The following is an 18,810-nucleotide window of genomic DNA, read 5'->3' as shown; positions in this document are numbered from 1 at the left end:
CCATCTTTTAGTTCATCTGTATATGGTGTGAAATAGGAGTCCAACTTTATTCTTTTGCATGTGGATATCCAATTGTCCTGGCACCACTTGTTGACAAGATTATCCTTTCCCTACTAAACTGTCTTGGCTCCTTTGGTGAAAATCAATTGACCACAGATGTAAGAGTTTGTTTCTGGACTCTCAGTTCTGCTCCATTGTTGTCTGTAGCTGGCCTTCAGCCAATACCAGTACTGTCTCTGCTGGGCATGTCCTCAGCTTCGGGGCAACGTGGAGAGTGTATCAAGCCCCCTATGGTTGTCTCACGTCTCTGTTAAATCCCTGGCTAGTTGACTGGTTAGCTCTCCCTGTTCACTTGCCACTGAGACTGCTACATTAACCGACGGTGCTCCGAGTCATGTGGGCCCCGTCTGGCAGCTGCAGTGCAGTTGCTGATTTCCATGGCCTGTCCACCTCTCCCCAGTTAAACTAGCTGCTGAAAGACCTGGGAGAAGGGGAAATGAGAGCAACCCTGGGGGAAAAGGCCTCAGATTCCAGCTGTTCTCACAGGAACTAAATCTGTTTCCTGAAATGGCTGTCTTTGATTGTCCAGGGTTATAGTTGCTTTTTGAGAAGAGGATTTGTTGACCTCCTCAACCCCTCATGCCAGACATCCTCTCCGCTAGTATCTTTTGAATTTGGAATATTCTTTCTCTTTGCCTCCCCTCAAGCCCAGGCCCATATCAGCTACCCTTGGGTCATTACCTTAATCTCTTAACTGGTCTCCTGGCTCCAGCCTGTCCTCCATGCAGCTGCCAGAGAGAATCACCAGGAACATGATCTTGTTAGTCCTCTGTTTAAAACTATTGTGTAATAATGAAAAGACAAACAGCCCAATTAAAAAAACGAGCCTAAGAGACACTTCATAAAAGAAGTGATATGAAGATGCTCAAAATCTTTATTGGGGAAATGCAAATGAAAACCATGATGAGTTATCACAACACAGCCACCAGAATGGCTAAAATCAGAAAGACTGACAGATACCGAATGTTAGTGCGTAAGTGGAGCAACTGGAATGCTCGTACGTTGTTGGTGTGAATGTAAAGTTTCTTATAAAACTGAACTTAGACCTCCCCAATAACCCAGCAATTTCACTTATTTTTAAGAAAAATGAGAACTTATGTCCAAAAAAGACTTATAACAGAATTCTAAAAGCGACTTTATTTATAATAGCAAAACAACAACAAAAGAAACTGTAAACAGCCTAATTATCAATAGGAGAATGGATAGACAAATTGTGGTATATATTCATACAATGGAATGACTTACTGATACACAGAATAACATGAATAAATGTCAAAAATATTATGCTGAGTGAAAGAAGCCAGTGAAAGAAACAGTACATACTATATGAGCCCAAACATGTGAAGTTCTAATATTTGCAAAACTAATTTCTAATGTTACAAATGAGATCCACGGCTGCTGTGGATTGGGGTGAGAATGGGGATTAATTGGACAGGGACATGAGAGAACTTTCTGGACTGATGTTAATTCTGTATCTCAGTGGGGGTATGGGTTTCACAGGTGTATGCATCTGCGAAAACTTACGAAATGGTACATGTAAGATTAGTATTTTATTATATGTAAATTTTACCTTAAAAAAAGAATCACAAGCAAACATGGAACTCTAGGTTATAATATGTGTACAGGTGAAGCGTACAGATGTCTGAGACTTACTTTGAAATGCATCACAAAAATAAGATTGGATGGCTAGAGGGATGGATGGACATATGATAAAGTGAACAATGTAAACTGTTAATTATAGAATCCAGATGGTGGGTATATGAGTGTTCACTGTACAGTGTTTTCAACTTTTTTGAACATTTGAACTTTTTCTTAATTGTTGGGAAAAATTTTTTAAGCCAAAACAACAACAACAAAAAGTCTCTTTAATGGCTCCCTAATGCCTATAAGATAAGTTCAAGCCCCTTATCCTGCTGACATATCTTTCTGCCCTAGACCGTCAACTTCATTTCGCCTCCAAACATGTGAACGAGCTGGTCTGTGCCTATCTTTGTGCCTTCACATGCTGTTCCTCTGATTAAATGCCTTTCTTCCACCAGATGAATTCCCACTCATGTCCAGCGAATGCTCAGCCACTGATCCCTTAAGGGATACCTCAAAGATCCCCTCCTCTCTGGAGGCTCCTCCCCTCTGTGGCCCTGTGGCCCTGTGGCCCAGCACCCATCTCGTGCCTTTGGTTCTCGTAGAACTTCTGTCATCCTGCTGGTACAGCATAGCCCGTATCATTACTGAGTCACACCGAGTCACGTGTAGCTTTTTCACTCCTGCTAGATTGGGCTTCCTGAAGGCAGGCACCTTTTTCCTTGTGTATCCCTGGCACCCCCAATAAAAGTTTCCTGAAATGAAGGGGACCAGGACAGACCAAACACCTGGCTTTGCTCTCTACCCTCCCACCCACGCTTTCCCATGAAGAGAAGAGTGACACATTTGATTGGCTAGGCTGACGACCTTCTGGGCCACATGAGTGATGGCATCATGGCATGAAATGCTTTCTTTTGGACCCCAAAGGGAGCGATGAGGGAGGCCGTGCCCCTCATGTAACTGGGGGGTAAGTGTGCACTCTTACGGGAGGTGAGCTCTATAAATCTGATCTGTGAACCCAGCTCTCCCCCAGGTGGTTGTGTGAGGGGCAGGGGGGTAGCGGAGAAGTACTCGGAAGCCCCGTTCATGAAGCGAACGCCTTACCTGATCTTCCTCTGGCTCCTGGTGTCTGTCCTCAGTTGGGAAAGAGCATGGAGGGGAGCAGGGATGTCATTAGCAGAAAATACTGCATCATTGTTTTTAGTCAAAAAAGAAAATTTCATATTAGAACCAGCTTGAGCACTCTTTTTACTCCCAGATGGTAGTTTTTAAGGCCAAAGCATGTAGTTCTTAAAACCAGAGGCAAGAGCCAAAATCCATACCTCTAAAGAGATGTTGACATTCTCCTCCAGGTGTGTGCAGGTGTCCCCACGTGTGAAGCGGGAACCCATCACCTTTACTTCCCAGGGTTAAATGAGAAGCTGTTTTTGGCGGTGGTCAGTTAACTGACTGTAGCTTCCAGTGCCCTTTCCCTCCAGCTGCAGCCTTCCGGGGCCCAGGAGCCTCGGTCCTGGATTACCTTCCAGGGCTTTGCACAGACGGCTTCCTCTGCTCTCCCCTCTTGTCTCACGGGTGCCTGGACAGACTCAGCAGACTGCTTCCTGCCTTTGAATTTTCATTCCATGTGTTTCTCTTCTAATACCACGCATGGGAAGCCTTGCTGAGGCCTCTGCTTGCTCCCCACCTGGAACCTCCAGTCTTCTAGAGTCTTCCAGGCCCCCAGGGTTCCTGACTGAGTTTAAATTTTTTTTACTGTAGTAAGACATACATAACATTTACTATTTTAATCACTGAAAGTGTACAATTCAGTGGCATTAAGTATGTTCACAATATTGTACAACCATCACCACCATCCATCTCCAGAACCTTCCCAAAGGGAAACTGTACCTATTAAGCAGTTATGCCCCATTCTCCCCTCCCCACAGTCCCTAATAGCCACTAGTCTACCTTCTGCCTCTGTGAATGTCACTACTTTAGGTACCTCATTTAAGTGGAATCGTATAGCATTTGCCCTTTTGTGTCTGGCTTCTTTTACTTGGCATGTATTCAAGGTTCATCCACATTATAGCATGGCTCAGTACTTCATTTCCTCTTACGGCTGAATAATACTCCATTGTATAGATATACCACGTTGTGTTTATCTACTTTCCCTCCCAAGTCTAAAGAAATCGTTCCTCTTCCATTTTTACTGTATTTACAGTCACTGACTCGAAATATCTGGGCCCTGTCATGGTCCCTTCCAAGCCATTAAGTTGATCTCATGCAACAGGGAATTGGGTCTCAATGGGAACATAATCATGGCAAAAGAGCTTAAGTGGAAGGGCTTACCCCAGAAACATTGCCTTCTATTGGGAGCTGAAAAAAGTTAGGGACTTGCCCCCAGACAGCCCTTTCCATGTCTCTCTATGGACCCATTTCTGTATTTTTTTCAGCTTTCATAACATGAAGAAATAGGATGTTTCAGATGTGAAGAACAGCTCTCTGGTTCTAGTGTTCTAGAATGTGAAAAAACCCACATGCTCCCTCAGAGCCCCTGCCCCCAACACACATGCACGTGCACGTACACACACACACACACGCATGCACGCACGAGCGCAGCGTGAACACAGGGCTTTTCTCTGAGATAACTTCTGGTGCCTTGGGAGCTTGCCATAGGTAGGTGGGGTGTACAGCTCAGTGTTGGGTTGGGGCACCTGTCACGGTATCTAGAGGGTAGGGTGACCGTTCTCTTCCCTGAGGAGGGGGATGGAGGAGGTCTGGGCCTTGGAGACTTTCTGGAACAGTGAGGAATGGCATCCCCACTGGTTAGCCTAGGGAGCCGTGTTCTGGCTGACTCTTTTCAGTTCGATTTGACTTTGTAACCATGGGTCATTTGAAGCAAGTGTTTGTCCCTCTTTGTTTATTCATTTTTCAGTTTTTTAAAATTTTACTTTGCATTTCTGCTGCCACTTTTTTAATAATGAAGATAATTTTTTAAAAAATTTAAAACTCCTAGCTGTGGCTGCTGGAAGTCTAGCATACTTACAAAGGTCCTGAAACACTTGAACGTCCCCCCTCGGCCGTTCTAGCTGTTATCTACCACTGTCACGTGGCTCTCCATGCCCGTAGCAAATCAGACGTGTCAGGCACTGGCTGTGAGCCTGGAATTGCACTGTTGTCAGTGAGGGACACGTCGGTGCATTGCATCCCTGTCTGACAGGCATGCGGCTGTTGCGACTCAAGATTGATATGTCTGTATGTATCAATATGTGTGTATTGTTCTTTTATGTTGGAAGATGCTGAGGTAACATTTCTGTTGACAACAGGGTAATGCCTCCTGTTCTACAGTGTTCTCTGTAGCTACAGTGGTCACTATAGCTATAGGCGCCCTTATAGCTATGGTGGGCACTATAGCTATGGGGTCCCTTGAGCTATGGTGGCAGTCCCTACAGCTATGGCAGTCACTATCGCATCGCTATGACAGTGGTCCCTAGAGCCCTGGCATTCTATAACTATCTACATGTATAGGTGTCTATACTCAAAGCAAATTGTAATCTGAGATATGCTGTACCGGGGAACTTCTAGTACAATAGAAGGTGACTCTAGACTCTTTGGTATGTAGTTGTGATGTATAATTGTGAACTCAGAAGGCAGGTGAGGATACAAAACATATTGTCCATGAAAATGAAGGTCCTGCCAGTGACCTGTGAAATAACCTCTTTGAACTATTTCTCCAGTTGTGGGGAAGTAGATGTAGATAAATTTGCATGTGGCTTGCATATTTTAAACATTCTTTGAAAAATTCTATGAAAAATAGTTGTTTATTGTTTTACCATCTAGGGAGAATCACTAGTAATAATTGGGAGTATATGCTCACAGTACTTTTTCTATGCATAAAGTATATATTCGTAAATATTTTTACAAAAATGGGATCGTGTTGTCTTTTTAAAACCAGTATTTTAAATTCAATAATACCCTGAATATCTTTTTCTGTATTAGGGAGTCCTTTAAAAAATCATGTCAACCACTGCATAATATTGTGTTTCACTGTGACTTCTTTAACCAGGGCCTATATTTGTACAGAGAGGGTTTTTCCTCCAGCTTTTTACTACTGTACACAGCGCTGGGATGAACTTCCTCATCGCCAAATGTATGAAACCTTAATTGTCTGTCAGACAAATTCCTAGAACTTGAACTGCTGAGTCACAGGAGGTGTACATTTTTAAAGATGCAGCTCTTCGAGTGTACTGCCACATGGCATTCCATTACAATTGTACCAGCTGCCATTTCCACCACTAGGAAGGAAACAGCTGCCTGTCTGCTCATATACTCAACCTTCACTGGGTATTTTAGTTTTGTACTCTTCGCAGATTTGATCGGTACAAAATGCTATCCTGTTTAAATTTTCCATTTCTTTGCATCCAAGAAGTGAAACACTTTTCACCTCTGTCTTATTAGACACTCTTAATACATTGTGTGAATTACCTATTCATGCCCATTGTCCCATTTTCTACTCATTTATGTGTAAGGGCTCCTTTTACATTAGGGATTATTAATCTCTTTTCATACCTTCCAAAGACATTTTATTTACCCATTCATCAATTGATGAACCTTTAGGTGGTTTCCACTTTTTGGCTTTTACGACTAATGCTGCAATGAAATCAGTGTACCAGTTTTTGTGTGGTCAGGTGTTTTCAATTCTCTTGGGTATATATATCTAGAAGTGGAATTGTTCAGTCTTGTGGAAACTCTGTGTGTTTACCTTTGAGAGTAACCACCAACCTGTCTTCCATAGCAGCTGTAGCATTTTACATTCTCATCAGCATTGTCTGAAAGATCCAATTTCTTCACATCCTCACTAACAGCTATTTACCTTTTTTTGGATTCTAGCCATCTTAATGCGTGTGAAGTGGTATCTCATCGTGGGTTTGATTTGCATTTCCCTGGTGACTAATGATGCTGAGCTCTTTTCGTGTGCTTATTGGCCATTTGTATATCTCTCTGGAGAAATGTCTTCCTATCCTTTGTCCATTTTAAAATTGAATTATTTGCCTTTTTATTGAGTAGTAGAAGTTCTTTATTCTCAATACTCATCCCTTGTCAGATATAGAATTTGCCAATGTTTTCTTCCATTCTGTGGGCTGTCTTTCCACTTTCTTGATGATGTCCTATGAAGCACAAAGGTTTTTAATTTTGACAGAGTCCGATTTATCCATTTTTCCCTTTCCTATCTTGTGCTTTTAGTATGGAAGTTTTGACTTTTGATATAATCTTTTCCATTTCAGGCTCCTGGCTTGAGGGCCAGGTTTAGAAAGTCATTCGTTACCCCAAGACAATATAAATGTTGTCCTACATTTTCTCATAGTGCTTTTATGGCTTCATCCATTTTATATTTATTGGAAACTTACTTCCATTGGTGGTGTTGGTTTGGATAAATTTGTTATGCCAGTGGGTCATCAGTTGTCCCAATACCACTTTTTGCATGGCATGCATTTCGTAAAGGAACTGGGTTCAGCCTGTGCTCAGGGGAAGTGAATGGAGCTCAGTAGCCAAATAGGGATCAAAACCGTGACATTGGCTTGGCTAACTACAATGGCAAGCCTTGGTGGCCAACTTTACTTCAGGCTCATGCAACTAGAAGGGATGGAAGGATCTAGAATGAGTGGAGTCTTATTTTCCAATTGTTCTTTAACCTCTTAGTATCTCAGCCCACGTGCCCATCTGAGCAGTGAGTAACCCACAGGATGGGATCACATTTTTTTTTGAGGAGGGAGTAACATTTATTTGTCATCTTCTTAGAAAAACGCTTTTGTCCAATCACAGATGGTCAGATAGTCAGGGATTCCTAGAGACTGAAGAATTGAGCATTTGAATATTTTTGACAGCCAGGGGAAGCCAGAACTTTCCAGATGCCCCTGGAGATCAGGGGGCCTTCCTGTTTACATTTCATGTAACACCCTCGTAGCTCCTGGCCATACAGATTGTGAGGTTCAAGTTGTTGTGAATCCTCATGATCAAGAATTAATCAGGAAAGGGAGACTTGGGAACACTCAGCTTCATTCCAGCTCAAGGTGAACCAAAGAGTGGGTTGAATTGCTCATTCCTATCTGGAAATCTAGTGACACGAACACGTCAGCAGAGGACGCCTGTGAGGGGGCTCGCCGCTACCCTTGACAACAGCCACCTCCGGCGCAGCAGAAGGGACCAGTGATGGGCCAGCGCAGCCGGACTCCAAGTCCTCACAGGTGACCTCGCTGCTCACACGTTAACGCACAGGGTGACTCATGTCCTCCTCTCTGCTCTGCTTCCTCCAACAGCAGTGACTGTGTTTTTGAAAATGCCAGTGTTCCTTGTTTTGTAAATAACCATTCATTTCCAATCATGGATGTCTGTAAAATGCATTTAACTCAAGGACTCAGTCCCAGGTGGGAACATAGCAAACCTCATTTTCTCCCCCAAGACTCTTATTTTTAAAAAAAGACTTTATTTTTTAGAGCAATTTTAGGTTCACAGCAAAATTGAGCACATTGTACGGAGAGTTCCCCGCGACCCCAGCCTCCCCATTAGCAGCATGCCCCACCGGAGGGGGTACATTTGTTACAATTCATGCACCTACATCCCCCTCCAGCATACTAGAGCAGTTTCCCCCAAGAACCCTGGGCTCTGGGCACACGGGCTCCCTCCATTAATGAGCATTATGTCCTGAGAAGAAGAGGGCACCGGTTGCTTGTTAGGGAGCTGCTGTCTGGGCAGGGTGTGTGTGTGTGTGAGAGAGACAGTGTCTGTTTCGTTCTATGAAATTGTATCACATGTAGGTTTGTGTGACCACCACTGCAGTCAAGAAAAGAACACTTCTGTCACCACAAGGATCCTTCCTGTTTTCCTCTCTTCATCACAGCCAACTCCCTCCGTCTTCACCCTCCCTAACCCCTGTCAACCACTAATCTGTTCTCCATCTCTGTGATATTTCAGAGCCTTTTGAATTTCAAAATCCTAGATAGGCGATTGTCAGCCTGCATTGGTTTATGTTCCAAGAACAACTCAAACTATAAGCCAAGCCAGAAGTGGATGGCCCTTAAAAAACTCCTGATTATCACTTAGTCCTGTAGCATGTCGTAAGGGCACCGTATGTGTACCTAAGTTACATGAGCAGAAGCATCTGGATTTGAAGAAAACCAGGTAAAGGGCAAAGGACAGGAGGAAAAGAAATTGAAATATTAACTGTAAATCTCTTTGGGTAGTAGGATGATGAAATATTTTTATGCTAGTTTTTCGTCCTTTTTTAAAACAAAGTTTTACATAACCGTGTTTCTATAATCAGGTAAACGATAAATATATTTTACAGGGGACACTAGATGCATGGGACCCACGCGGTGCTATCCTTCAGAGTCAGGCTCCCTGGCGTGGGCTCAGCTCCGCCACCTGCCGGCAGGTCCCCCGCCTGCGCACCTCTGCTCCCTGCGCTATTGTTGGGGATGGTTGCTGGGCGCACCTGCGCCAGCGGACTGCGTGTGAAGAGCCAGGATGTAACACGTTCTCAGTGCACAGTCGCTGTCATTTCAAAAATAAAACGTCCCACCTGGGCTTTGGCAGGTGACAGGCATAAGGAAGCAGGTCTTGCTACAGTCAGGGCAGAGCCCACGGGGGCTGTGCTGGCGGGGCCGGGGGCAGAGGTGGACCCGGAAGGCTCAGCCAGTCGGGAAGGGGCTGTCCCTCCCGACCCCGAGCTGGTGGTCACGGAGGACACTGACGGCTTTTGTCCTTTCTGCAGGTGATGGCCAGTACGGCAGCGGCGAAGACTCAGGATCCGGTGAGTTTGAGTCCCGAGGTTTCTGCTGGAAACCACAAACTGGCCCGCTTTCTCTCAGAGCGGGTCTTCCCGACCCTCCCGTGACGGTTCCTGGTAGAGACCCGTCCGTGAGGCCACCAGCAGAGGAATGCAGCCCTTTAAAGGAATTAAGCGTGAAGCTCTGGATCCCAGGGGAGTGGCCTGTCTGGGCCTCAGCTGGCGGGGTGGAGGCTGCAGCACCTCCACGGCCACCTTTCAAGCCGCTCAACATGGGAGTCCTTGCGGCAAACGGGAAGTACTTGGTAGACACATGGGCACGCTGTGTCATTTTACGCCCTTCGGTATAAATGGCACAGCCCCGCACGCTAGCTTGGGGGTCACGGGCCCTAGAACAAGCTTAGCTCGCTGGCTAGAGGAGAGCCAGGTGCCTGAGCCGATCCCCGTGGCGTCGTGGGCTTGACCCCGCCTCTCTCCATTCCCCAGGCATGTCCGCAGAGACCGGCACCATCGCCGGCGTGGCCAGTGCTCTGGCCATGGCCCTGATCGGCGCTGTCTCCAGCTATATCTCCTACCAGCAGAAGAAGTTCTGCTTCAGCATTCAGCGTAAGTGGACCTGCCCTGCGGCCGCCCGTGGCTGCACCCTCCCGCTGCTCGACGTGAACAGAGGGGCCAGGGCTTTGGAGGGGAAGGGGCAGAACCCCGAGCAAGTTAAGATTCAGGAACCTTCCACAGCCTGCCCGAGACACCTCCCCAGCAGATCTCCCCGGGCTGAGGTGGAGGTGGTGCTGCACATTTTAAAACCCTTGGGGACAGACCTCGGCCAAACTGAAGTGTAAAGCGGCCTGGAAGAGAGGACTGGGCTGGGCCCAATGACCTTCATCTTCCAAGGGTGAGCCGTGGGCTTCTCGTAGAACAGGAGAGCCCCTGAATATCCACGTGGCTTCGGACCTCACCCAAGGGGATGTGGGCCCTTCGGAGGCAGAAGGCAGGCGTCCCCGGGACCTCGGAGGTCCTGGCAGCCCTCCCCTCCCTCTCAGATCCCAAGGAGCCGCTGCCCGCTGCCTGGGTGCCCCCGCTCTTCCCCGTGAGCCAGAGAATCATGAATTGTTTTAAAGGAAGGAGGAGAGTGTGGTCCCTGCCCCCCCTTACACACCAGCTTCGTAACATAGGCGGCTTTCATTTTCGGCTGTAGCTGTGACTCTATCCGAGGTGTGTGAACTGAACAGTTACAGATGGAATGTGTCTGAGAAGCCCAGCCACGGGACCCCCGTGTCGGGGGAGCCCCGTGGGGATGCCATTGTTCACGGTTTCATAAGCACAGTGTCGATGTGTCGCTGTTTGCCGAGAGTGTCTCTGGTTGAAGACAGGCGATTTTTAGTTCAAGTGAGGGACCCTGACTCAGCCATAGTTTTCCTCTTTCCTGCAGCTCAGGACCATCCCCTGTGAGGCTTCCCCCTCCCTTTCTGTGGGCCTCTGCACTTAATTCTAGCCTGGACCTGAGCTTCCCAGGAAACGACTTGGGTCCCAGAATGCTTTGTGTGCGGATATTGCCGCCGTCTCCATTGTGTTTGGTGCTCCACAGGCTGTGCATAGCACACAACCTGCACAGCTGTTCATGGCTGCCCTGCTTGAGTTCCCACCCACTTGCTATCGTGCCCAAAGCTTGGCTGTAGAGTGGTGTGAACAGGAAGAGTGAGAGGGAGTGCAGAGCTGGAGGCTGGGTTGGCCTTAGGGCTATCACTTGTCCCAGCTCAAAAGACTTAAAACAACAGATCTATTCTCTCATGGTTCTGGAGGCCAGAAATCCAAGATCAAGGTGGCAGCAGTGCTGGTTCCTTCTGGAGGCTCTAGGGGAGGATCCTTCCTTCCTCTTCCAGCTTTTGGTGGCCCCGAGCATCCCTGGGCTTATGGCTGCATCACTCCAATCTCTGCGTCTGTCTTCAGGTGGCCTTTTCCTCTGTGTCTGTGTCATCTTCTGTCTCTTAAAGGGCACTTGTCATTTAGGTGTGGGCCCCACCCTAAATCCAGGATGATCCCATCTTGAGATCCTTAACTTTGTCACATCTGCAAAGACCCTTTTTCCAAATAAGGTCACATCCACAGGTTCCAGGGGTGAGGACATGAACATAGCCTTTAGGGGCCACCATTCACCCCAGTTCAGCATTGTAACCCTAACAGTGAGATGAGTGCAATCCACGGCTGTCAAATACATGGCCACTGCAGAGCTGGGCCAGGTGGCTCGTGTGCCACGGGATGGCTTTTGAGACTTTAAAATGCATGTTGGGTAAACGAGAAACTAAAAGCTGGGCCTAAACTTATAGTAAGCATGGCTTCCCAGACGCTCCACGCTCGCCAGCGCCTGACACTGCCCGGCACTGAGTGTGGGTCACCGCCCTGAGCGCTCCCACAGCCCAATGGTGCAGCAGTGCCGGGCACCCTCATTTTATAGCTGAGGAGACAGAGGCTGAGGGGGTTGTTGAAGGAACTCACTCAAGACGGGAAGCGGTGAATGTAGAAGGGAAGGGGTGCCAGTAGATGGGAACAAGGAGGGGGAAAGAGGTTGATGTCCAGAGCCAAGAATAGATGTCTGGATTGTGTCTGTCTGTCCCGGTGGGGGCACTCAGGTGAAAGTACATTATTTTCACACTTCTTTCCTGAAACAAACAGACGTGAGGTTTTGCAAACTGGATTAGCGGGCAAAACCCAATAAAATGTGAGAACATGAAGGCCTTGGTACATAGAGTTGAGCGATTGGATGTGACCTCTCTCTCTGGAGGGTGGCCTGGAGGTGAGGGTGTTATGTTGCTGGGCTGGGTGCCGCGGGGCCCAGGCCAGGGGGGCCAGCGTGCTTGCAGGGCTGACGGGGGCTCCCAGGGGCTCCCAGGAAGCTCACGGAACCTGCGGGCCTCCCCCAGCCCCCCATTCCATCTGAGGGTGGGTGGCCCTCCCCCCGGTCCTCTCCCCTTAGTCTGTCGGTGATGTCCTTGTCATTGCTAAACCCACACTGTCCTGAGCCCCTCAGCTGGACACTCGTGCGAGTACCACCATCACCCCCAGTTTCCTTAGAAGGGAACTGAGAGCGGCGCATCCCCACATTTGAAGAAGCCCCCCGTTGCTTCTGTGTCTGCCCGCTGTGCTACCAACATTTTTTTCCAAGTGTGTAAGTTGTATCCACTCCTGCCTCCCCTTATGAATCCCACCAGCCCTCCTGGGTCCTCCATCCCCTGACATGACATCAGCGGGGTCCCCGTTCCTGGGGCTCGTGTGCAGCTCTGCTCTCGGGCCGCACCTCTCCACCGCCACCGCCCTGGTCCTCCATCTGGATGGTTCCATCAGCGACCCCCCCTGCCCCAGTCTCCCCCACCCTTCTCCCTGCTCTGAGCAGCCGGCGGGATCCACTTCAAATGCACACTTCCTCCCGGCCCAGCCCCTGAGCTTCACATTCACAGCCCTTCATGGTTTGGCTCCAGCCGCATCCCTTCTCTTCCCCGCCTGTGGCCCCGTCCCCAGAAGCCTCTCCACAGCCGCACTGACTTACCCGAGTGGGCGCCGCTTGCTCCAGCATCCCGCCCGGCGTCCTGTTCACTCCCCTAGCAGCCCTCTTCCTTCAGGCCTGGGACACCCTCCCAGGCAGCCTTCCCGCCCTCCCAGCCTGTGGGCCAGCAGAGATGTCTGCCTTGCACGCCGCCACAGCGCCCCCTGCTGCCCCGCCGTGCGGCCGCTGGGGTGGGACGGGGCTTGTGGGCTTGTGTCCGCGGCTGCTGCCCCACCCCCCAGCCCATCGCTCTCCGTGGGGGACTGCGTGTGTTTCAGCCACTGATGTGTCCCTGGCACCTAGGCTGGGCTGGCATCAGGAGGAGCCCCATGGATGTCCGTTGGGTGGTTAATCCCCTGAGAAGCTGGGGGACAGGACTCTCATGCCCATGCTTTCTGTTAAGCGCCTGCCCAGAGTGGCCTCAGCCATCTCCTCGGGGAAGTAAGTCAGGGAAGGCAGGGCAGAAGCTGCTCTGCACCCGGCGCACGGGGACGCCCTGGGGGATGGCACTGACTGCTAGGAGGGCCTGACCCCGCAGTGGTGCTCAGGGGCTCGCGGTATCGACTGCCACCAAAGGGGTCCCAGCCTTGGGGACCCTCTGCTCCCCATGTCTCTGCCCTCAGTGCCAAGGGTCGGCGTGTCGCGTGGAAAGCCCACGTGTCTTGTTGCCGGGGGCTGAGTTCTTGCTCCAGGGTCCTAAGCTTTGTGTCTTGCCTTCAGATGCAGCAGAAGGTCAAGGTAACGACGTGCTTTGACTTACTCATCTTCCTCTTCTGCTTTGGCCTCTACACTTCATCGTCCTCCCCTCCCCTCCCCTCCCCCCACCCCCCACTGCTCTCGTTCCTTGTCGCCACTCTCCACCCTGCGCCCGTCCCCTTCCCTGGTGCTCACCGACTTGGCTGAAACCAGGACCATCTTTAGTTTTCCACGTGCGTTTCAGGGTGCTGGGGCGGGCGTGGAGGTCCTGTTCAGGACTCAGATGCCCACTGGCGGTCATCCCCGTGGAGCAACCAGAGGCCTGCCCATGGGCAGAAGGCAGTCTGGCGCATGCTAGCTTGGCAGCTGCGCAGAGATGAGGAGGCTCAGGGCGCATCTCCTGGCCCTGGCCCATCCGCTGGGAACAGCTTGCACCGGCTCCGTCACCCATCCCGCCCCACACCTGCCGACAAGCGACACCCGCATTTTTCCTGGGCCCATCTGGTGCCTGCCTTGAGCCCAGCGAGCACCAGGGCAGGCAGGTGTCCCTTCTACGTGAGGAGCCTGAACGCAGCCCGGGATGGCGGAGGGACTTACGCTGGCGCCTGCTCAGTCGGTTGGTTAGAACTGTGGCCTGCGTTTCCCACAGGCCCAGGGCTCTGAGGAGGTTTCCAGTCCCCGGCTTATCCAGGGACAAGACATGGCCTCTTGAGTCTCCCCAAGCAGCGGCCTGAGTGCTGGCCTGTAGAGGATGCTTTGTAGAGTCCCCAGGTCCCTCTTGGACGCAGGTGGGGAGGAAGCCCAAATAACCCACTAGACCGGAGCAGCCGTCCGTGGGTCCTGGGCCCTCCACTCTGGGACCCAGACAGCCGCCTTCCTGCTGCCCGGCGGAGCCCATCCAGCCATCTGCCCCGCCCCGTCTCCATCAGTCACTCACGCAGTGCTTGCCTCCCTCTTTGCCTCCCTGGCTCCTGGGCCAGCACGTGGACCCAGGGGTGGCGCTGAGCCCTGCCATCGGGTGCCCGCAGTCCACAGCGTGGTGGCACCTGCCAACGGGGATGGGTGTCGGGGCCTTTGCCGCACGTCACATCTGAGGAGGAGGGTGAGAAGTCCAGGGCAGGGCAACGCGTTGCCAGCCGCTCTCCGCCCAGATGAGGGGACAGAGACGTTTGGGGGGCCCAGGCTGCAGGGGTCTGCGTTCGTCAAGGGGGCTGGGCTTTTTCACCACGACGGAGGGCCTGGTCAGGAGTGCCCCCTCATGGCCGGGGACCCTTCGCTTCCGCATCAGTCACCAACTCCGCCCTTTGCCTTTTGCAGAGGGTCTCAGTGCGGACTACGTGAAGGGGGAGCACCTGGAGGCCGTTGTGTGTGAGGAGCCCCAAGGTGAGGACTTGCAGGCCACCGTCCCCCGCCGAAGGCCGCCTGGCGGGTGGGTGCAGCCCTGAGCAGGACCGGGCTAGGAAAGCGGGACGCTCAGAGGCGTCCATTTCTAGAACTTCCAGCCAGAACGATGGGCTGACGCCAGGGACACGGGGGCCACAGCCAGGGCGTCTGCTCCCCGCCAGCGGAAACAGACTCGCGCCGGCCAGATGCCGACGGAAGCTGTGGGGACCTTTAGACCTAGACCCGGGCCCTTTCCATCTGAAAACTGCCACAGGCAAGAGGGAGGCCCACCCCCGCCGTCCTGTGATCGTCAGGCACTTGCCGGGTGCGGTGAGCGATTACAGGCTGCGTGACGTCAGGCTGCCGGCCTGCAGTGGCCAACCTCTCAAGGCAGATGCAGCCTGTGGCCCCAGAATGCCAGCGAGGCGACCGGGAAAGGCTTCACGGAGAAGGGGAGGAGGACGCTTGGCATCAGCCGAGGCCGGGGAAGGGCTTCCAGGCCGGGGTGGGCGGGAGAGACCGGAGCCCAGGTGTGCCTTTGCTGGGCTGGGCGCTGAGGCTGCGGCCGGAGGGACCGCCCAGGGCTGCAATGGGTGCAGGGCCCCATCCGGTCACTTAGGATAGAATGCCGGATGGACTCGATAGCGCTGGATTTCAAACGTGGGGAAAGGGACTCTACAGCTGCAGTCACTGTACTCATGTTTTCAATTCTTGGCCACCACGGTGTTGGTACCTACCATGGGCCAGTTGCTGTGTTACGTGCTTTATTTAAAGTACTCCTCCCTTGGGAATTCCCTGGCGGTCCAGTGGTTAGGACTCGGTGCTTTCACTGCCCGGGCCCGGGTTCAATCCCTGGTCAGGAAACGGAGATCCCACAAGCCACGTGGCGTGGCCAAAAAAAAAATCGAAAAAACTCCTCCCAGTCACTCCGCCGGGACCATTCCCACTTTACAGATGAGAAAGTGGAGGCCGAGCTGGTCACAGGGTCCATTTGCTCCCTCCTCGTCTCCAGGGCCACAGCGGGCGCCAGGGGCCAGTTGTCTGGGACAGACAGACGGGGAACCGGATTTCTGTGCCCAGGGAAGGACATGATTGTGTCTCTGTGTCTTCGTGTGGGCTGGACATGACTCCCTGCTGACGGGTTTCTCCTGTCCCTAGTGAAATACTCAGCGCTGCAGACGCAGTCCGTGGAGCCGCCGCCGCCGGAGCCGCCCCGGATCTGAGGGGCTGACGTGAGGCCCCGCTCCGCCTGGCAGGCTGTGGGCACACAGGGCTGCTGCTTGGGACCCAGCTCCTTGTTTCGTTTGGACCCACGGCTGCCATGCTGCTCCTTCGATGTCATTGGCTTCTTGTCGTTCTCAGTTTCCGGACGAGCTCTGGGTGTTTGTGAGTTTGGCTCGTGCACCCGCCCTGCCACACGGCCTCTGGAGAGCCTTTCTGCGGAAATCCTTAGTGAGCTGGGAAGGGGGAGACCGAGCGGAGGGCGGCCAGAGGCCACGCGTGCTGCAGGGCAAGAGTCTGAACCTGGGGCCCTGCCATCCCCTCCGCTGCACTGCCTTGCTGGGTGGGTTTCTGCCGGGAGGCAGTCCTGGCGGTGACCTGGAAGGGCTGTCGGCAGGGGTGCGGCCGCGAGGAGCACGCCGGTGAGCGGTGAGCGCCGGGTGACACCGCTCACGTGCCACACCCAGGGGTGTTTTTATTTCCATCTTTCTTTCCAGCTGCAGCCCTTATGCCGCTGGGCTTCCCAAGAGCTGGCACAAGTGGTGGCCTTTCATTTAAGTGAAAACGTGCATGTCACAGTATCCCTGCCTTGAGAGTTCAGGAATCTTCTGGATGTGTAGGAGGCTGTGGCTCTCAGGCCTAATTCCCGTATGATGCCGTGGGACCGGACGTGGTCTCCAGGCTGACGCGATTAGTTTGAGGGATCATTTATGCTGTGGCAGTGAGTTTTCTACTGAGGCTGGGGGCATGTGTGTGCTTATTTTGGTAGCAAAAGCTACAGACCTCAAGAACGAGCGTCAGAGCCTGAAGCATGCCCGTTGTTTGCCTGAAGATGTACGTAGTGGGGAGGGGAGGGGAGAGGGGCGTTGGCTTGGTGTGGGAGCTCACCGGACTCGGTGAGTCTCTAGTCACCCTGCCTGCCCTCTGACGGACAGCGCGTGGGGGCCCGCGGGCACCCGGACCTGTGGCCGCTGTCGTGTTTGGCTGGAGCAGAGCTGCCTTCCTGGAACATTTGTCAGGCCCACGTGTGGTCCCGATCCTGGGAGCGCTGCTGTCCGGCTGAGCTAGAGTCTAGAGCCACCGTCTATGGATAATGAGTTTGCGGTGTCAGAGAGCATCGTGTGAGTCAGCAGGAAGGCGGGGTCCTATTAACCCAGCTTCACGTGCTGCAGGACTGCTGTGTCAGCCCCTTCACGTCCGCTAGGTTGGGATGAGGCAACTCCGACTTCTTAGGGAGACGGTTGACATCTGAACAGACCCCACAGCTTAGATGGCCTCGTGTGTTCGTGTTATACAGGGCGTGCCGGGGGCCCCCCGACGCCCCCGCCTGCAGGCTCATGCCAGGCAGGCTGGATCGTGTGCGGCCCCCGAGCTCCAGGAAGTGAGCAGCAGAGCAGTCGCTGGTGAGGTCTGCCTGTTTCCAGGACCTCCCCGCCCTGCCCTCATGGGACAGGCTGTTGTCAGCTTTGCCAGGCTCGTCCCTCTCCAGGCTGGCCAGGGCTGATGTCCCCACCCCCGTGCTGCTGGGCTGGAGGCGGCTCTGAGGGACTTTAGGTGACAGCAAGCTATGAATGCAAAACAGGGTGACCTCAGGGCCCAGGGAGGGCCCGTGTCCTGAGTAACAGGAGTTGGGGAGGGTTCAGGGCAGCGCTCGGAAGCTCATCGCGTTAGGAGGGCTGCTCACCAACGTTCCCAGGCATTTTAAAGAAGGAGACGAGGCAGCACTTGCGTGTGGTAAGATGCTTCTCTCCCAGCCACTGGGAAGGTGGACATTTATAGAGAAGTCAGTCACGGCAGTGACTAGGAAGTGACGTGGCCCATGTGATTCTGGGCATGGCCAGGCACGGCGCCCCCGGTGGGCCACCTTAGCTCTGCGGCGAGGCTCATCTGATGGTGAAGACCCTGAAATCCTATCTGTGATGTGAAGTCAGCGCCCTCTGCAAATCCATTTTCTCAGTAGCACTGACTTTGGTTAAGAGAGACCCATCGCGCTCTTCTTGTCTATCTCGGTGCCCTGTGTGGCAAGCCCAGAGCCCAGCACCCAGCCCTGTGCCAGTGACCGGAGAGGCCTTGAAAGTCACTCACCCACCCGTTTGCAGGGCTCACATCCTGGGGATGGGGGGGTGGGGGACCAATGCTGGCTGATGCCCGGGGGCTCTTGTAGCTGTGTCCACCTGGAGGCTGCATCGACTGGCTTGGGCCCGTCCCAGGTGGTAGTGGAGACGGTGAGTGAGCTAGAAAGGCCAGCTGACAGTATCTGATCACTGTCAGCTTAACTGGGGACGGGGAGAGGGGGCTCAGTGTTTACAGTAGCAACTCCGAGCCCCTGGGGGAAGGAGGCAGGACTGCCTAGCCGGCTTGGGCACCCTCCCCCCATGGCACCCAGAGAGCAGCGCCAGGCCCAGCGCCTCGGCTGCTTGGGGTGGGGGTCAGTACCAGTTCTCTGAGGAAGAAGAGGTGGACACTGACCTCAGGATCCCCGATACTTTCTCTGTGCTCGTGTTTAATTGTGAATTGTAAGCTCTCTCGTGTTCGCATTAAAAACGGAACCTAACAGATCCCTGTA

The 18,810-nt window shown here is 52.4% G+C and overlaps 1 protein-coding gene across 3 annotated transcripts in view; it reads left to right on the top strand.

Moving 5' to 3' along the window:
* The window catches only part of CD99L2 (CD99 molecule like 2), a 110,093-nt gene extending 91,283 nt beyond the window's left edge, over window positions 1-18,810 (top strand). For all 3 annotated transcript variants that reach the window (XM_057539140.1, XM_007178960.3, XM_007178959.3), the window contains 4 exons: window positions 9,392-9,430; window positions 9,893-10,012; window positions 14,958-15,023; window positions 16,182-18,810. In XM_057539140.1, the coding sequence (XP_057395123.1) occupies window positions 9,392-9,430; window positions 9,893-10,012; window positions 14,958-15,023; window positions 16,182-16,246 (290 nt within the window). In that variant the 3' untranslated portion in view covers window positions 16,247-18,810. The remainder of the gene's footprint in view (window positions 1-9,391; window positions 9,431-9,892; window positions 10,013-14,957; window positions 15,024-16,181) is intronic.

Source organism: Balaenoptera acutorostrata, chromosome X, assembly GCF_949987535.1.
Source record: "Balaenoptera acutorostrata chromosome X, mBalAcu1.1, whole genome shotgun sequence".
NCBI classification, from domain to species: domain Eukaryota; kingdom Metazoa; phylum Chordata; class Mammalia; order Artiodactyla; family Balaenopteridae; genus Balaenoptera; species Balaenoptera acutorostrata.
Note: the sequence above shows the minus strand (reverse complement) of the source record. Positions and strands in the feature narration are given on the sequence as shown.